General features: G+C 38.4%; 1 protein-coding gene across 4 annotated transcripts in view; it reads right to left on the bottom strand.

The window, feature by feature from the left end:
• The window catches only part of TFDP1 (transcription factor Dp-1), a 132,357-nt gene extending 114,918 nt beyond the window's left edge, over positions 1 to 17,439 (bottom strand). For 2 of the 4 annotated variants that reach the window (XM_074299589.1, XM_074299591.1), the window contains exons 1-2: positions 17,183 to 17,439; positions 14,725 to 14,799 (exon numbers count right to left, since the gene is read on the bottom strand). In XM_074299589.1, coding sequence (XP_074155690.1) covers positions 14,725 to 14,736 — 12 coding nt within the window. In that variant the 5' untranslated portion in view covers positions 14,737 to 14,799; positions 17,183 to 17,439. Of the gene's footprint in view, positions 1 to 14,724; positions 14,800 to 15,452; positions 15,725 to 17,182 lie in introns of those variants that run through there. The other 2 variants (XM_074299590.1, XM_074299592.1) reach the window with 1 other exon arrangement.
• Between the last annotated feature and the right edge of the window lie 3,099 nt (positions 17,440 to 20,538).

Raw genomic sequence — 20,538 nt, 5'->3', positions numbered from 1 at the left:
TAATACTGAACATCAATGAAACCTGCAAAATTCTATACTGGGGTATGGTCCTTTACACCACTCTCCAGAGAGAGCCTCCCATGCTTTCTCTATATTCCATCAAACTGCCAAGTATAAGTAGTTACTACCTGGTAAAATGCTAGGTATTATTTTTGTCACTAAATAATTTAAGAAACAACAGCTGCATTTACACTATTCTCTAAAAAATCCTTAATCTATGATGCCTTCTTCTTCAGGCAACAGTTCCTAACATGTGTGGGATCTTAATTTAACTAAAATTTAGGCAGAGATCTGACTTCAGGGATCCATGATTTCTCTGGTATAAGCACTCTACCACTAATGCAGACCACAAACCCTCTATACCTTAGCAGGTATTTATAGATTTTTGTGGCCAAAATATCTATCACTCTGTGACCACCTATTAATGAAGCTCTCTGAACTTGGCCAAAGGCACAGGTGAGAAAACTTCGCCAACACTTCAAGTTGCTTTCTTCTCAAATCCAACTCATTTGTGTGGTCAATTTAGCAGAACACCACAAACCAAATAATTATAATACAAGCTTTACAATGCTAGATGAAGGATTTTAGATTGGATCAATGCTACTATGACCGACCTTCATTAACCTCATGTTGGTTTGAGTGCCATATAATCATTGGGTTAAATGTTAGACCTGAAGCAGGATGTTGCTAACAGAGCAAGGAAAACTACCCTCCCAGTAATCAGCAGAGCAGGATGGGGAGAATCACTCTAATAAAGTTCTAAGTGCTTTACCACAAAGGCTAAATGCATCAAACGACCTTGGATTAGAGGAAAGCAAAATTTCCTGACAAGCATTCGTAAGACACTGGAACATTTTATAAAATTTTCTGTTTCTGTCACTAATTAGCTAAGCAACTTTGAATAAGTCATTTTTCTCTGCACTTTATTTTCCTCACATAACAAAATAGGTGAATCTCCATGATTCCTTCCAACTCAGAATTTCTTAAATTCCTTCTCTGAGGATCTGTTTTGCAAAGACCTAACTCAGGTCTAACCTGACTCAGGGAATTTATAGATGCAAGGAGGAGAGACAAACCAGCACTCAGCAAATGTGGCATCAGAGACATGGCACCAATTTATAAACCGAATTTATCCAAATCTTTGCTATTACCCAAAATTTCTACATACTCCACAGGCTGCCAACAGCTGGATTAGGAGATTCTATAAGCAATGTAAAATACTAAGATGTAGCTTTATATCTCAGAAAAAAAAATATTTTCAGAGATGTTGCTAAATGGTAATGGGTAGGGAGATCAAAGTTACATAGAATAAGGAAATTCATACAACTTTCTCCTCTTCTTAATATACTAGGTCAATAAGCAAGTACACAGACAAGTAATGTCAAAACTCTTTGTAGTTAGAATAATCATGGTTCATGACAACCCTTCCTAAGATATTACTTAGAATCTAATTTTAAAAATAATTTTCCTTTCAAATTTTATTTCTAATTTCTCAACACATCTTAAGAAAGGTATTACAAAACCAAGGTTAAAAATACCTGCTCTAACAGGTCCACTAATACAGTAGAGCTGTAAATTGGAAAGCAATTTAGAATTTTACTAATTAGATGATCAAATACCCATACTTTTTTTCCCCCAGTAAATTTATTTTTAATATACATTGCTTTATAAATCATGTTGGGAGAGAAAAATCAGAGCAAAAGGGAAAAACCATAGGAGAGATTAAAAAAAAAAAAAAAAAAAAAAACAGAAAAAAGAAGTGAACATAGCATGTGTTGCTTTACATTCAGTTTCTTTAGTTCTTTTTTCTGGATGCAGAATTTCTGAATCACTGAGAACCAAGTCTTTCATAGTTCATCATCACACCTTTTTACTGTTATCATATACAATGTATTCTTGGTTCCACTTGTTTTGCTCAGCATCAGTTCACATAAATCTTTCCAGGCCTTTCTAAAATCAGCTTGTTCATAATTTTTTATTGAACAATATCTTCCATTACCTACCCATACATTTTTGTAGACAGAAGTTACTACTAGATATATAAACCTAAGAAGCCAAAGAGAGAAAAATATCCAATAAATATCAAAATATTTGCAGCAGTACTTTTTGTGTTAGAAAGAAAGTATAAGTCCAGGATTCAGTAACTTCAAAAAATTATGATGAATATTATTGTACCCAAAAATGACTATTAACATAGAGACAACTAAGGCAGGGGAAACCTTAAGCAGAATAAGAAAAGATACAATGACACTAACAAAGTAAGTGAAAAAAAGAAATATATGTTATAACAGGTAAACTCAGTCCCAAAGAAGAATATACCTTCTCTGCAGTTGAGAAGAGAAGAGAAGAGAAGAGAAGAGAAGAGAAGAGAAGAGAAGAGAAGAGAAGAGAAGAGAAGAGAAGAGAAGAGAAGAGAAGAGAAGAGAAGAGAAGAGAAGAGAAGAGAAGAGAAGAGAAGAGAAGAGAAGAGAAGAGAAGAGCTTTGGGTTTTACCAGGTTATGGCTACTAAACATGCTCCAGTTTCTTGGAGCCACACGTGAGAGTTAGCTGACCACTGGAGTTCCATGACTCAGGAGATAGAGAGTGACAACTTTGTGCAACTCTGTCTCACTTAAAAATCCAATTCATGAACAAGTCAGTGATGATGAAAAATAAATTTTGAAAATAAAGGAGGAACGATGGCAAAAGTAGGCTGCTACACAGATTGAAAAAAATTGGGCTGATTTTTTTTGTTCATTTTACTGAACTACCCCTACACACACACACTCTCACTCTCTCTCTCTCTCTCTCTCTCTCTCTCTCTCTCTCTCTCTCTCTCTCTCTCTCTCTCTCTCTCTCTGTAAAAATTCTTTGCTAGAAGAGATGATTCCCTGTGTGAGGGAAGGAGGAAGGTGATGTAAAAACAAAAGACAGCAATGTTTTAGAAAAGAAATTTTTTAAGACACTTAAGCAGCAGTATGATTGTTATTTTAATATGCAGGTAAATAAATGTGCTTTTTAAAAAATTAGATTTATAAGTTCACAAGTATTAAACTACTGAGAATTAATAATCTTCTTCTACTACTACCACTCCCACTCCCATCACCAACACTACTAGAGTGTGAAGAAGGGAGCCTCAATTGAGTATAAGTTTCCTGAGAGGGGAGCCTATAGGAATTTTTTATAGGAACTTGGAGTAACTTGGAGCAAAATGGTGTCGTGATTTTTTCCTGGATGCTAAGGTGCATTGATGCCTTTAAGAAGAGATTACCACCTTCTTCAATAATTAAAACATCTTTATCACATGGATTACTTCTTACATAGCAAAGTGGAATCATTTATTTTAGACTTACAGAATCACAGCTGGAGCCAGAAAATAACAGAAATCTTCTAATCCAAACAATTTATTTTACAGAAAGAAAGTGAAGGATATTATGTCAAATACAATCCCTGGCTCCAAATTCAATAATTTTTTTTTTCCACCAACAAGACAAATTTATCATTTTTCAAACCTTCTTTATGAGAACCTCAGGAAATCCTTATGTGATATAGAGGGATATAAGTTTTTCATTACTTTAATATGAGAATTGAATTTACAAGCAATTATAGGATCAACTTCTAATAGTAGATTTAAAAAGTTGGTCCTTTAGACAGATAAGGTATGCAACATACATAATCATACAACTAGCACTATAGTGTTTGATAACTGCAAAGCCCTCATTTATTGGGAGAAGGATTACTATCTGACAAAAACCACTGAGAAAACTGGTCAGAAGACTGACAGAAATTGAGTATAAAACAGCATCTCCAATTATACACCAAAATGATCTACCTCTTCTCAAAAGCAATTTGGGATAGTGCTCAGAAAGTTACCAAAGTATGCATATTCTTTGAACCCAGTTATACTACTACTACTATTATTATGTTTATACTCCCCATAGAAATCAAAGAAAAAGGAAAAAATAAATTATTTTATTAGAAAATGGCTAAACAAATTATAGCATATGAATATAGTAAAATGTTATTGGGCCAAAAGATATAATAAATAGGCATTTTCAGAGGAAGCTGGGAAGACCCTGATGAATCGATGATACAGAGCAAAGTGAATAGAATCAGAGGAACAATTCATATAATAACAATATCATAGCCAAAAACAACTCTGAAAGCCTTTTATCTGATAAACCATAAAGAATGAAAAGGAAAGATGGCACTGACCTTCTAAAAGAAGAGTGGTGAACTTAAATGCACAAAGAGACATACATTTTCACACATAGCTAATGTGGGAGTTTGTTTTGCTAGACTATGTAAATACAAAATGAGTCTTTTATTAGTTGTGTGATTCTTTGCAAGTGACAACCTTTAGCTTGACTTAATTCCCTCTGTTGTAAAATAGAGATATAACAATAACACGTACCTACCAGGATGAATCAAGAATATATTTGTAAAGTGCTTAGCCAGGCACATAGTAGGCACTATGTAAATACTAGCTATTAATACAAATTTAATGTTTATATTCCCCTCCCTGCATATACAAGGATGGTAGACAGAGAGGACCAGTACTATGCTAAAGACAAAAGAAGCCAATTTTCAACAATCATTTGTTAAGCATCAAGTGTATACAACATGCCATGCTAGGTAAGTACTAAAGGTGAAAAGATGAAAATATAATTTCTTATGTGGGGAGTAGAAGAGGGAAAAATTAGAGAAAAAAAAATTTTTTTAAGTTACAATGAGATGAATAAAAAGGACTATTGGATCAAAAATCTAGAGCTCTTTCACTAGTCTAAACTTTCACTTGACAAATGAGAAAACTGAGGTTTACAAGGACTAAAGGATGTAGTCAAGGTCATATAAGCAATAATCACCAGAGATGGAATCTAATCAGTCCTTCTGATTCCAGAAAGTATTATGGAGAGGTTAAATCAAGAGCAGAGAACCTGAGGAGAAAGTAATTACCTAACTTGGAGCTCAGGAGGTTTAATGAAGAAAGAGACACCTGAGCTGAGCCTGGCAGAAAAGAAGGGATTTCAACCAGCTAAAAAATGAAAGAATCCCTTCCAGCCATGGGGAGTGGCATACAAAAATATACAGAGGTCAAGACGAGATCAGGAAACAGCTGGACTTCTGGTTTAGAGGAATATAAAACATGTGAAGGAGGCTAGTACAAAATACGACTATAAAGGTGGAAGAGTGTCAGATCATGGAGGGCTTTCAATGCCAAAGGAATTTACAAAAAAAGACAATGTGATAGGACTAAAGCTTTTTGAATAATGGAGTTAACATGACAAGACTTGTCAAGATTAGTCTGGATTAAATTTAGGTTGTGTCTAGTAAGAGTTGATTATACAGAAAAATCCCATTTTTGCAAAACAGATCAGGGTAACCAGGCCATTCTAGAAAACAGAAGTTGACAATTTACAATAAAAAAAAATAGAAAGGAAAAAGACAGTAAGAACCTAGAAGATGATTAAATTTCTCAGAAAGAAATCTGATCACCCAGGAAAGGGGGAAAAAATATCTGCCATACCAGCTGAAGAAAGGAAAAGAAAAGGAGCCACCCCCCCAAAAAAAAAACAGTAGATAAACAGAATGAAGTCTTTGGGGAAGGACTTGACAAAGTTTGATGTGTTTCCAACTTTTAGGGATTGACCATTCAGTCTCTCAACTTGAAAATATCATTACCTTTCCTACTTTATTTTTTTAAACTAAACCTGTTTTCATTCCTCATCATTGTATCTCTGTATCAGTGATAATCCCACTAGTAGCTGAGAATTTCACTTCAGTAGCTCCTTTACTTACTGATTTCAACATCTCATGGTACCACTAAAACATTGGCAATTGTGCTGAGACTATGAGTTTTGCCTTGCAAGCTTTGCTTATTCTTCCTTTTAATATATGCACACTAGAAACTAAGTTTGGGAGTCTTTTAACAGCTTTGAGAGAAAAAATTTAGATCTATTTCACCCCTCTCCTCATTTATAGATTTGCAGAGTATGGTAAAGATTATCAAAAATAGAAGGGGATCCCTCCTCTCCTGTGGACATAAATTTCCAGCTTAGAAGGTCAAAAACTTTTCTACACTCACGAAAAAGTCTCATAATATTGACTATCTTTGTTCAAAAGTGATTGACGCAACTTTTTGGCTGATTTAGCCTCGTTTGCTTTCTCTTCAGAATTCCACAGTTGTCAAGGAAAAGCTACCATTACCAATGAGTGAACAAACCTGCCAAAGAATTGTCCAGGATGCTAACATTTTACATTGAGCTTATGTTCACATAATTTCCTCTAAAGCACACAAAAAGGATCATTTTTAAAAAAAACTCTGTCAATGGATTACATACAATCATGTATTCCCCTCACATGGCACACTGAATTTGACTGGACATGATTCTTTCTCAGAATGCCAATGCTTTCCAACTGTTCCTACTTCATGATATGCATTATCAATCATACCCTACAACAATAGATTTTATCCTTATGAAGTTTGCCTAGCCAAATTTTACTATACTCAACCACTTAACCAGGAAACTCCATCTTAAAGTTTAATTTAGATTTGCCACTCATACCTCATTAATACCTTAATTTGCTTCTGCCTAAAAAATTGCAAGGCAGAGGGCAGAGCAAAAAACTCCTCCACAGCCTTTATTTGCAGAAGGCTCAAAATCCCAGCCATCTCTCTTCAGTTGCCACCAGATACTTAGTTTCAATGTCATCATCATCATCTTAATCATGCCTTTGTGTCAGGTAACCTTGGCACTCCTTTTTAGCTATAGGCTCCTTGAGGGCAGGGACTCTCTTTTCTTATTTGTATCTCTGGCACTTTAAGGTGCCTTGCATCTACCAGGTGCTTAATAAATGTTTATCTATCTTAATTTTTTCTTTTCCTTTGGTTTCTGTAACAGCTCTCTTTTGGTTTTTCCTAGATGTCTGGCTACTCCCACCCATTAAATATAAGTAACTCCCAAGTTTCTATTAAAGTTTTCTTCTGTTCTTATTCCCTGACCCCTGTCTGGGTGAATTCTTCAATTCTCCAAAGTTCGGGGAATTATTTATCATGTAGCTGACTCCCAAGCAACATAGTCAGCACTGGCTCATCTGTTTCTTGAAATTAAAGGCTGCAGTACCAACTGCCTAATAGATTATCTTGACATAGAAGTCCTGTTAATATCTATCACTCAGCCTTTCCAAAATATAACTCATTTTCTTACATTCCCACTTCTTGTCCTGTTTCTACGGAGGTCACTACTTCCTTCTACTTACTGTCAACCTATTAACTCATCTTACTTCCTGGCCAAGTCTTGCCCAGCCAACCACTCAAGCCTCCCTGTGCATGCAGCCACTCCCAGATCAGAAACCCCCATCCTCTCTTACCCAATATTATAAGGACCTCCTAACTGCTCTTCCAGTATCCAGCCTCTCCTCTTTAAAATCCAAATAGCTACCAAATTAATATTTTTAAATCACAGATAGGACCATTATCATTTCTCTACTCAAATAATTTGAGTGGCTCCTTGGACATAGTGCAAACTCCTCAGACTAAATTTAAAGCATTCTGCAACCTGGCTTCCATCTCACAATCCTAATTTATTTCATATTACTTTTCTTTCTACATTCTTTGTTTTAATTAGACTGGTCTATTCCTCAAACTCAACATGCCATCTCCGGTTTCCATGCCTCCACCCCTCTTCACCTGTGTCCCTTAGAATTCCTGGCTTCCTTCAAGGATCAGCTCAGGTCCTACTTTGGATGGAATGGCTTTCTTTATTCACCTCACTTGTCAGTGCTCTGTCTTTCATGAAATTTCTCTCTCTCTCTCTCTCTCTCAGTATATATATACATACATATATATATATCCCAGCAAGATGCAAGTCCTTTAGAAGCAGAGACTATATCCTTTTTTATCTTTATCTTCACTGTACAAATTGGAAAAAGATTTAGGCTTATCTCCTATCTGAATGATTCTCAGTCTTCTGAACTCTGGTTATATGAGACATGGAAAAGGACAGGGAAAGGAGAAAATTCCCTTTTCCAATTTTAGAATTTCCAATATTACTGACAAACTATTCTATACCTTTTAAAACCTTTCCCTAAGATTTATTGAGTTCACTTCTATCCTTAACATTCTAAATAAAATCATAACGAAACCGTGTCTTGGTTAGGCAGAAAAGAAGTTTCATTACTCAGCTGGATTGGAAAAGTGACTCCATAATTTTTCCACATAATACCATGATGGTGGACCCCATGAATGCTCTCCAAATATCATGATAATGTAGAGTTCTGCATTTGATTTTGAGGTTTTTATGCCCTAATATGCGGTCAATTTTTATATAGGTTCCATGAACCACCGAGGAAAAAAGTAAATTCCTTTCTGTCTCCAAAGATCTATCATACCCTAAGTTTTCTAACATTGTTTACCTCCTTAATTTCTTATTTATTTTGTGGTTCGACTTATCTAGTTCTGAGAGAGTAAGGTTGAGATCTCCCACTAGTATAGTTTTGCTGATAGTGTAGAGTTCTTTGAAACTAAAAGAAGTGTCTCAGAGATCCAGTTTGGGATGCAACAGATTTGTGCTAACTTCTTGCAGAATTTCTCCACCATATGGTGCTTTTTTTCTGTTGACCATTTATTTATTTATTTATTTTTGATCCATGGGAAGGGAATTAAATTTGCAAAATTTTTAAATAGAAAACTAGAATAATACACAATGAAAGTTTAAAACTTCAAAGATCAAAATATAACTGTCAAAAGTTTTGAGGTATTGGAAAATGTTGGGCATGAACCTAATTCAAAGCTATAAAATCCAGAGTCCCAGAATGAATGTTTGAAAGAATGTCTGACAGTAGCTGTCTTGTACAAGAAGTTCTTCTTCAATTATCCTTCAATTAACAGGCTATGGTAAGAGGGAATCTATAGACAAGAGCAAGCCATTATGCTTTCAGACAATAATACTTGGTAGAAATCTTTTTCTTTCATCATGCCTCAATCTGCCTTTCTACCTATATATATCTTCCATGTTCTCTAGGACCAAGATGGACAAATTTAACACGTCCTCAAATACCTGCAGATAATTATCTTGTCTAAGGTTTCTTCTCTATTCTCTCCACTCATCATCATCCTGGTCACTCTCTAGTTTTTCAATATTCTTCTGAAAACAAAGTGCCTTAAATATTAAACCCATTATTCCAAAGGAGACCTAACCAGATTTCCAGAGTACAGAGACCTCATCATTAGATTTTCAGAATACAGAATATTTTTAGTTAAGAAATCAAAAGTATAGTAGCAGATAATTTAACAGTTTTTCCAAATAAAATTTTTAAAATTTAATTAAAATGATGGTTAGCAAAAATATAATTTTGAAGCTCAAAAAACTAAAACTACAACAAACTAAAAATTTTATTGTTCTCTGTCTATGAGGGTAATGAGAAGACAAATTATTTTCACCCCATTTAATTCATCAATTTATTCAAGTATGAAAGCTGTATTTTACATTAGCAGCATCTCACATTTAAAAGCCACAACAAATAAATAAATGAATAAACACATTTATACAAATTTCCCAAAGCAAATTTGGGATCACAAGGAATTTCAAGAATTAGTAACATTTTAAAGCCATTACCAAAATTAGAACTTTATGAGTTGAAATAAATCTTACAGGTCATTTAGTACAACCTCCCAACAAATGACAGAATGTGTTCTATGATATTCCTAATAAGAAAGCATTCAGTCTCTCTTTGACTTTCAGTAATAGAAATCTCCCTACTGCTTTGTAAGGAAATCCAGTCTGGGCAGCTCTAATATTTAGAAATTTTTTCCTCACACCGAATCAAAAACTGCTTCCTAATTCTGCCCTCTGAAGAAAAAATAATTCTCCTTCATTATATATCAATCAATTGCTTCATAATAAGTGAAAAAAAAAATGTAATTTCAAACAAGCTTTAAAGTATCAAAAGACAAAAAAATATAAATGAAAACAAATACCAACAATGAATAGTTTAGGGTAAGCAGTACTGTAAACATATACCTCACGTTTTCAATGATCACTAATTCTCAGCTTTTTAATGTTGTGAGAAACCTTCAGGTTTCAAATTTCATTGGTGGCTTCAAACACATTCAAAGTTAATTCAGAATCAGTTTATCATGAAGTCAAATAACAGATGTAAAGTGCTTTGTAAAAGCACTATATAAATGTTAGCTATTTTTATTACCAAAACAAATTAAGTTTTATTAATCGGTAAACTTACAAACCAAAACTTACTAATTATTAATCGGTAAACTTACTAAGCAAAAAGATTTCTTCAATATTTAAACCTAAAAGGACTAGAGATACAATACTCTTAATCTTATGTTTAAAGCCACTTAGAGACTGAAAGAAGGTAGCAAAATTATTGCTTATTTCTTCAGCAACACATCTAATTACTGAGGTTAGTAAAATAATATTTAATATTCTACATACATACATATAAGGCAGCTAGTGATTTTAGTGCTATGTCTGGAGTCAGAAAGACTCTTCTTCCTGAATTCAAATGTGGGCTCACTTATTAGTTGTGTGATCCTATGCAAGTCATTTAACCCCATTTGCCTCAGTTTCCTCATCTATAAAATGATCTGGAGATGGAAATGGCAAACTATTCCAAGAAAATCCCAAATGGGGTCACTAGTCAAATTTGACTGAAACTATTATGCAATATGTATATCCACACATACACATTTTTAAAAATATGTTCACTAATCTTCTATTTGTATAGATTTGGTCTCATCATATTATAATCCAAAATTTCAGCAATGATGCTATATTTACTGTACTGTCATTCAGCTCTCAAATAATGCCATAAATACCTTTTGTAGGTTTTTTTTGTCACACAGTATACAAAGCTGTCCTCACAGGAACAGCTTTCACAACTATGAGGCAGTAATACAGAACATAATAGCACCTTACACAGACTATCATCACAATTGCCTAACTTCCTTACCTCCTAGTCAGAAACATCACAAACCATCAGGCTGAGAAAAGGAAAGAACTACTGCTTTCACTTCAAATCACTACCTTTTCACTGTTTCTTGGCAAAAACACAAATACTATATGAAGCACTAAGAGAACACTTTCTTCCCCCTTCATTTAAGATCTTTTGCATTCACCATTTCAAAAGCACAAGAATGACATCTTCCTGACACTCAGAATCCATCAGTAATGGTAAGGAAATAGATTCCTCCATCATAAAGGCCATCATACTTTAACCAGTTTCCAATGATAGTTACAACAGCATTTCTCCATTTGCTGAGGGCAAGACAGGGCTTTTACTTTTAAAATCTCATAGCCATCACGGACATCTTTCTTCATGGTAAACTATTATAGAAACTTTCCAACAGTTAACCCTTAGCAGGTTTTTAATATCTAAAAAAATTTTTTAAAGTAATTTCAGTCCTTAAGAATAATGAACTACCACTGATTACACAAGGAACAGCATATATCAACGAAATTAAAACATGTATAATTTAGGTGCATAGTTTACGTAAAGATGTTTAATTTAGCAATGATTGTGATTTAAGACCAAGTCTTCTACTCCATTTTTTGTCTCTGAATTACAGTATCTAGCACTATTCCTTGGCATACAATCGACACATAAAACAATCTATTAATCAGTTAATTCAAAATACACAGATTGGACTGAGTTCGGAATCAGAGAATTAAGATTATATACTGCTTTTAAATTACTTACTAACCATGTGACCCTGTGAAAGTTACTTCACATGTGCCTACCTCAGTTTCCTCATCCATAAAGTGAAGGGTTTGAAGACTAGTTGGCTTCTGAAGTCCCTTTGAGGTCTAAATCTATGATTATCCATAAATGAGGGAAAAGTATTCACATGTGCAACATGTAGTAGTTCTTTTTGTAGTGGCAAGGAAATGGAAATTGAATGGATGCCCATCAGTTGGGAATGACTAAATAAGTTATGGTATGATTTATTGTTCTATAAGAATGATAAGCAGACTGATTTCAGAAAATCCTGGAGAGACTGAACTGCCCCTGAGTGAAATGAGCAGAACCAAGAAAACATTGCATACTCTAACAAGATTATGTGAAGATCAACAATGATGGACTTGACTCTTTTCAACAAAAGTAATTCCAATATAATTGGAATGGAAAGTGACATCTACATCCAGAGAGAGAACTATAAAGACCAAATGTGAATCAAAATCAAATGATTAATTCGAATCAAATGGTCAACAATTATCCAAGCTTATATGTAAGTCTTGGCAGTGTTAACTCCTCTAGGCCTTCTATAACATTATTTGGCTTAATGTAGTTTTATGGTGCTAATAATGACACAAAGCAATAGCAATTTGTATACATTATCTTCCTCACTAAAATGAGCACTCCTTGAGAATAGGGATCTTATCAAATTCATCTTTCTATCCCTTACAATGTCTGTACCTTCCCCACAGCAGATGCTCAATGTTTCTTAAATCAACGCACCAGTAAAAGTTGCAACATCAGACTTCCTCTAGTTCAATTTTTAAAAAGCATTTTATGATAGTGAAATAGATTTAAACCAGAGGATAGTAAGGAATGTGGCAAATTGCAGAATGTGGTTCCAAATAAGTAATCATTATTTTCATGTTGTACTAAAGAAATTGAATTATGCTGCATGTACAGCCTGAAGAAAGTTTTTTGTTTCTTTTTTTTTAGTTTGATATGTCTGGAAAATATGTACTATAAAGAAAAACTGTTCTCTCTCTCAAGCTAAAGCACAGAGATGGGTAAAGAAGGCCAATGCTATGATTTAAACTAGAACATTTGCATTCTCAAAAGAATTACATAGATTAGGATTTCTTGATGGAAATTTTTATGTTGTTCACGGATCAGAGGAATTAGAACTGAAAGAAACTTAAGAAATCAGTAACTCTGGCACATTCATTTTCCAAGCAAGAGAAGCTGAGGCCCAGAAATATAAAAATGAATTGAGATCACACAAGTAAGTACTGGATACAGCCACATCTATTATTTCTAATACACCACAGTGCTTCAAACATAAGAGAGTTGGACACTGCTGAAACTTACATTCCTCATCTGTACCTGAGATACTTTAACATTTTAAGTTTAAACATAGTTTAAAAACAGAAATGAAGAATTATAAAAAATAGGGTTCTTTTTTTCTTCAACCAAAGAGGCAAGGAACTTGTTTTTATTCAAAGGTTGTTTTGTCTCCCAAAATTCCCAATGTCTTACAACATGTATTTGTTAATTTAGTCTAATTTACAATTGACATCCTTGAGAGACTATAGCAAGGATAAGAAAAGGAATAAGTACTTTTAATAAATCAAAATTCAAGGGGCAGCTAGGTGATACAGTGGATAGAGCACCAGCCCTGAAGTCAGGAGCACCTGAGTTCAAATCTTGTCTCAGACACTTAACATGTCCTAGCTGTGTGACCCTGGGCAAGTCACTTAACTCCAATTGTCTCAAAAAAAAAAAAAATGCCTGGGACAATTAACTCAGCAACAAAGTATAACTATTCTAAATATTTGTACATTTGTTATGTTGAGGGAAAGAAAACTTTCCAATGATACTTCTAAAAGTGCAGGGCCACATGCACTATATGATAACCATCTTTTGACTGTGTTCTAACAAAATAATACCATGGACCAAAATTATTTATGATGATGACTCTAGGAAATAAGGTATTAATGAAATAGTCATATTTAAGACTGAAAATATGTCTTCATGTGCCTGGTACAGAACAAAGTACCCACTATGGAGTCAGAGGCTATTAGTGATCCTTCATTTCATGAATATAAATCAGTCAACACAATGCCTTTCAGGCAGGCAAGGTTAAAAAAAAAAAGTATCGAAATGGAGCCCAGCTCATCAATGAAGGGAACTCCTAAGTGGAGAAACTCCCTTCACCAATGCTGCTTGGTATCTTCTTAGAAACATAGTCATACCAAGCCTGTGCATGTCAACAGCAAGACTTAAACCCAGGTTCTCCTGGCTCAACGACCAGCTCTATCTCTAAATTCACTCCTCAGGAGAAAATAAGGTAACAAAACAAGAATATCACAATTGTGGAGAGCAGGTAGTGATGAAGTTGAGAGGCAGTGAGATTTGGCTTCCAATCCCAAATTCAATCCTACTATCTGACTAAGTTTATCTCTCTGAGCTTATCTACATTGCTATAAAATGGGGATATCAGTAGAATCTCAAATTATTGTGGTGAGTATCAAATCTTAAAAATGCCATCTTACTAGCACAATTTCTATTGATTAAACTGCTCAATTTAATCAATTTTGTTCCAAACAAATTGAGCAGTTTTTCCAAAAATGTTCAATATTTAATTTACACTTGATATAAATCCCCCAAATTGTCAATCATCAAAGTTACCTGTCTCTTGCTGCACAGAATTCCAATTAAAAGATTTAAAAAGACCCAAAAGTCTTGTCATAAAGTAAAAATATTTCAACACAACTTAAAGTTATCATTAAGGGCATATTAGAATAATAAACAAAAAATTCAGAAACATCCTTTACAATCCTAAACAGTTGTCAAAATTCCTAAGATCATTTTAAGCTAAATTATGTTTTCCTCGTGTATTAAAAGTCTTAAAAACATAAGCTGGTGTAATTTATTATCAACCTAAAATATATTAACAAGATCACATAAAGTTCAACAGTATTTTTACTTTGACTAAAAAAAGCTAAGCATTAACACTACATTTATATTTAATATTAAGCAAATATACTTACATCTTTTGCCATGTTACCAGATCCTTGAAATCAATTCTTTAGATGTTCACTCTCCAGAGAAGAAACAATAATCTTCTAGTAAATAAAAGGGTAAAAGACGATATAAATTCAGTGAAAGACAATGGTTGGGAAAATATTGTATCTTAAGTCTAAACTGATACATTTCTATTTCCAAAGTCAATGCACTCCCTTCCAAAGCAAAATGTACTTTGGGATATCCGGTACCTCCCCTTCTGAATGCATATATGTATTCAATTCTGAAAGGAATCTACAAAAGCAACTTGGCTACTTCTTTTAAAATTAATTTAGGGAACTAGGGACATGCTATAAACAAATGTTAATGTCTTATAATTCAAACAAGATATGCAACCTCTTAATTCCCTCAACCTACTAACAATACCTCAAGCTTACCCCAGTCCAAACTACTGACACAGGACAATAAACATAATCATCTTCCACAGAGATCAGAACAAGACTATGATGTACATAAAACCTTATCATAAGAGACTATCATGGATACAAGTAAAGGCTCTAACCACTAGCCATGTACATACATACCAACTTATATCCCATACAAATACATCCAGAAAGGATTCAAATCCATCCTTATTACTGCCAGCACAAAAATGTATAAAATAGATATGTAATTTCTCCTACCCCCCCCAAAAAAAAAACAAAGATGAAAAGGAGGATTGAGGGGACTTTGCCCCTACTCTCTAGTCACTTGCCAGCTCTGGCCTGAAAGCATGCTGATAACTCTGACAGGTGTGTTTCCAAGGGAGCTCTAGGGTTAAAGTAACTGCTCTCAGACCACAAAGCAGCACTCAGTCCAGGATCTACTCCATAAGCCCCATGTCCATCTGGGATCTAGATCTTCTTGACCTGTCACTAGGCCTCGGGAACTGCAGCCTGAGGAGGGAGAGCTCTCCCCCACACCTCCCCCCACGCCCCCAGCCCCGGAACTCAGCAGTGAGCTCTCCACCCTGCTATGGTCTTTCAGCACTCGGGTTGGTGGAGGGGCTGCCCCAGCCCCCTACCTTCCCGAGGACTCCCGCAGGGGACTGGCTGGAGCAGGCCGGAGCAGCTCCAGGCCGTTGGGGCTCAGGGAGCTGGTGGCGCGTCTCAGGCCCCGTGGACAGACACAAGCAGCAGCTGCAGCTGCAGCTCAGCCGCCCGCCTGCCTGCCTGCCTGCCCGGCCTCGCCGGCCTGTGCCTCCCCCCTCCCCAACCCTTCCCTCCAGACTCGGGCACCACCCTGGCAACAGGCGCCATCCTGACCCTCCCCGATCGGATCCAGCTCCCCAAAGGAGGCACAGCGATGCTGATGGGGTGATGGGGGACTGGAAAGCGGCCTACCACCCCTCCACCAACTGGGGATCCCCCCACTCCCCTATATCCCATCCCGGGTCCCTTCCCCATCTGCAAAGGCAGAAAAGGAGTGAGCACCCTAGAGCCTCCGTCCATGCTGGCCCCTTCTCGTCTTCCCCCTCCCTGGAACCCCAAGTCTCAAGCCGGGGCTCAGTTCACCTGAAGGCGTCTTCCTTCCCTCCGTGCCCTCCCCCCCAAGCCAGGCCAGGAGCGCAGCGTAGCCCCAGAGCCCACCACCAACTGCAGCGGCTACAATGAAGAGGAGCAGCAGCGTGGAGTGGGGGGGTGAGGGGTAATAAGGATGGGAAAGGGGGGGAAGGCAAGGTTTACCCACTGCACATGTGCAACACTCACACACATACACACACACCACACACACAGCACCAGGAAAAGAGACCCGAGGAGACACCAAGCCGTGTGCACGGCGCCCACACACAGGCGAGGCGGGGGGCAGGGCAGAGGGGGGCCCGCCCAGGGGACCAGACCGGCCGCACGGGTTCCCCATCCCCCGCGGCTGGCCGTGTCGGCCAACCTCCGCTCCACGACCGCCCCCCCCATCCCAGGCCAGCACAAACTCTGCAACTAACCCCTGAAACACTCAAGTCTCCAGCTGACCTCCACCATCCCCCAGCTCCATCCTTCCCGAGCTCCAGGGGGAACCCCCCCTCCTCCCGCATGTGGCTTCAAACCCAGCTACATCCTTGCACCCCAACCCCCATCCCAGTCTGCAAGCCCCCCTCTTTCTCTAGGGCCCCGCATGGACTTGCGCACGCGCCCCCAGCCCGCGAGGCCGGCTCTGTGCCCCACACCTGGCTCGCCCGGGTCCTGGCGCCCGCGCCGCGGGGGGGGGGAAGGCAGGTTGGAGGTGGGGGGGAGGTGGAGATGGGGAGCGGGGCAGCTCGCGGCCCCGCCGCTGCAGCCCCCGCGCACCCAAGGAGGGGAGAGATCACGGGGGAGGGGAGTAGATTCCGGCAGCTCGGGGGCCGGACTCTCTTTCCCCCGACCCCCCTCCCCCTCGACTTCGCTCCCACTTCTCCCCACAATATTGGGAGAGTTGGCCCAGGGGGGGATAAAAAAAATTGAAACTTACACTTTGTACTGGGAGCGTCAAGCCGGCGTGACGTGCCGGCAACGCGGTGACGTGCGGCCACGAGCGGCCCCATAGAGACTGGCCCAAAGTGTCAGTTTCACCCCCGCGCGCTCCGCCTCGGGGAGCCGGGCGCGCCTGCGCGGCTTTTTCGCGCCTTTGGCTCGCTCCCTCCCTCGCTCCCGCCAGTTCTGCTCCGCCCCCGCGCTGGGCTCCCGCGGAGGGCTCGGTGTGCGTGCTTGCATGTGTTGGTGTGTCTGGCTCTGCCTGGGATAGAGCGTAGAGCGCGGGAAGCGCGCGGCGCGAAAACGTCAAAGTAGGAAAATTAAACACACCCGTGTGGAGAAAAATAGAAAAAAAAAAAAAAAAAAAAAAACAACCACTATAGTAAGCTTGCGCTCAGCAGGGGGCCCCGACAGCCGTCCCCGCCACCTGCGTGCAGCCCGCCGCAAAGCGTGCCCCGCGTCCTGCTCCCTCGCTCAGCCCCCTCGGCCTGCGCGCCACCCCCATTCCAAACAATTACAGGCATTTCCAAGTGGCGGCCTTTACTAACCTCGGGAAGATCACCCGAAAAGGAGCCCGAGGAGAGCTACCGGCTGTGACTCTGGAGCTGACGGCCACTTAGAGCCCACTAGCTCCCATTCAAACCCGCCCAGTTGGACCCTCATCCATTAGTACCTTGGATTGAGTCACAGCCATGTGCTCACCTCTCTAAAGAACCATTGGGAGGACTGGGTGGGGGAGGGGAGTGCTGAGAAACCGGGCTGGATTTCAGAGTCCAGTTCCAGATGGGGCAGCAGTTGTCATAACAGCGTGATCTAACCCTCCTTCCCTCAATAAAATGGGGATTTAAAAAAAATCACCTGCCCCTCACAGGTATTGTGATGCATAATTAACGTTTGCAAAATACTTTGAGGTTCCTAGACCAAAGGCTCCGGGAATATGCAACATATCATTACTACATTACACTCCCACTTAACCAGCATGATTTCACAATTTGACCATTTTATACTGATTGCACCAACCTCTTAGGGCCTACTGGTAGGCACTGACCCCTCCCTCAAATTTCTGGACACTTATATTGGGCAAATTAAACAACTTAATATACTCTTAGAAGACCAAGCATAGCAAAAAGTGTCTTTCTCTCTTTGTTGAGTGTAGTGGTTAGCCGGTTGCCTGATAGGATATTACTTTATCTTTCCTTGCCAATGTCAATCCGAGTCCCTGATCCTTTCCCCATCCCATCCATCTCCTCCAGAATTTTTATCAATCCCTTGCCCTCTTTCATTCAACTTTAGACTCTTCTGTTTTGGCCTTTTTCCTTACTTAACAATCATGTTCAAGTCTCCCAAAGCCTCAGAAACAAAAGAATGCCTACATTCTTTATATTGTCTCCTCAAAATAATTTTCTTTTCCTCTTTCAGAAAAAATACACTCTACCGGAACCTCTCTCTCCAAGGTCATTCATTATCAACTAACCGACAATAACCTTTTCCCAGTCCTCATTTTCCTTAATCCCTCTTCAACATGAGACATAATTGACCTGGTTGACCACGGTCCTTTTGATATACTCTGTTCTTGAATTGACTTTTCTTCTGCCTCATCCAACTGTTCTTGTCTTTCATCTTTTCTATCATAACATATTTACAGTTCTTACACAAATAAGTACTTCTTCACAACAATCCTATGAGCTAGGCAGGCAGATATTACATCAAGAATATTGGGGGGCAGGGGGCAGGGGGCAGCTAGGTGGCGCAGTGGAGAGAGTACCAGCCCTGAATTCAGGAGGACCTGAGTTCAAATCTGGTCTCAGACACTTAACACTTCCTAGTTGTGTGACCCTGGGCAAGTCACTTAACCCCAGCCTCAAAAAAAAAAAAAAAAAAAAAAGAATCTTGGGGGGCCGCTAGGTGGAGCAGTGGATAGAGCACCAGCCCTGAATTCAGGAGGTCCTGAATTCAAATGTGATCTCGGACATTTCCTAGCTGTGTGATCCTGGGCAAGTCACTTAACCCCAGCCTCAGGAAAAAAAAATTATATTGGGGGGCAGCTAGGTGGTGCAGTGGATAGAGCATCAGCCCTGAATTCAGGAGGTCCTGAATTCAAATTTGGTCTCAGACACTTAACACTTCCTAGCTGTGTGATCCTGGGCAAGTCATTTAACCCTAGCCTCAGGAGGGGAAAAAAAAAAAGAATATTGGGGATTCCACTGTTAGGCACAAACATTGGGGAATATTGACCAAAAGAAAAAAGAAAAGAAAAAAAAAGCTTCCATACATCTAAATATTTACAACAGCTTCTTTTTTTTTTTCTTTTTTTTTGTGGCAGCAAAGAATTGGAAACAAAGTAGATGCCCTTTAATTGGGGGATGACTAGTAGAATTGTGGTATATGAATGAAATGGAATGTTACTTTGCTGTAAGAAGCAACATATGCAATAAATACATGGAGAAACAGATAAACTGATGCAAAATAAAGAATTCAGAGAAGAGAAAAAATAAATATATAACGATTACACCACAATCAAAACTGGCCACAAATAAGAAATTAAAAAAACACACAAAAAATGATACCTCCCTCCTCACATATTCCTTAGTAGTTCCATAGATGTGGAATATTGATATATCACATTTTTTTCATTGTTTTGATCACTTTTGCTGATTTTTTTTCTTGTTTCTTTCTTTTTTTTTTTTTAAAGGAGTTTGTTATAAGGAGACATAGGGGAAAAGCCTGTGCAAGAAATAGTAATGAAAACCTACTTTTTATAAATGGTATTAAAGAATTATCTGAGATTCAGAGAGATCATTCAGTCACACAGGTAATAAATGCTAGAACCAGAACTTGAATCCATCCTCCTGACAAATTTCCACCATGCCTTATCATCTTCATCATCATCATCATTTCACACATGTACAGACTGAAGTTTAAGAAAGTTACCACTTCACCCATGCTCCTATTCAGCTCTAAAAATCCATGTTTCTGTGCTCTTCAAAGAGCATCTTCAGCCTTCTTTAATTCTCTCTATATACTCTGGGTAAACTTATTCAGTCCTATGGCTTCCTTTGTCACTTTTATTCTGAGCCTGAATCTATATCACCAGATCTAACCAAGCTTCAGCCTCAAATTTCAGATCACCAGCAGCATCTCTACTTAAATGTCTTACCAATTCTACATCCTAGGCATTCTACATCTTCTCCCAACAAACCTGTCCCCATACATTTAACAATTTCTATTGATGGCACTAGCAGCTGAATGTTAGTTAGTCATGCATATCTGATTCCTTCTCCTGACTCAGCCCCTACTATAGATCATTTATATTCTTCAGCATTACTTGTCCAATTTCTGCTCTCCTTTCAGCTC

Source organism: Sminthopsis crassicaudata, chromosome 3 (genome assembly GCF_048593235.1).
Source record: "Sminthopsis crassicaudata isolate SCR6 chromosome 3, ASM4859323v1, whole genome shotgun sequence".
In the NCBI taxonomy this organism is placed as follows: Eukaryota; Metazoa; Chordata; class Mammalia; order Dasyuromorphia; family Dasyuridae; genus Sminthopsis; species Sminthopsis crassicaudata.
This window is presented reverse-complemented; position numbering and strand designations above follow the sequence as displayed.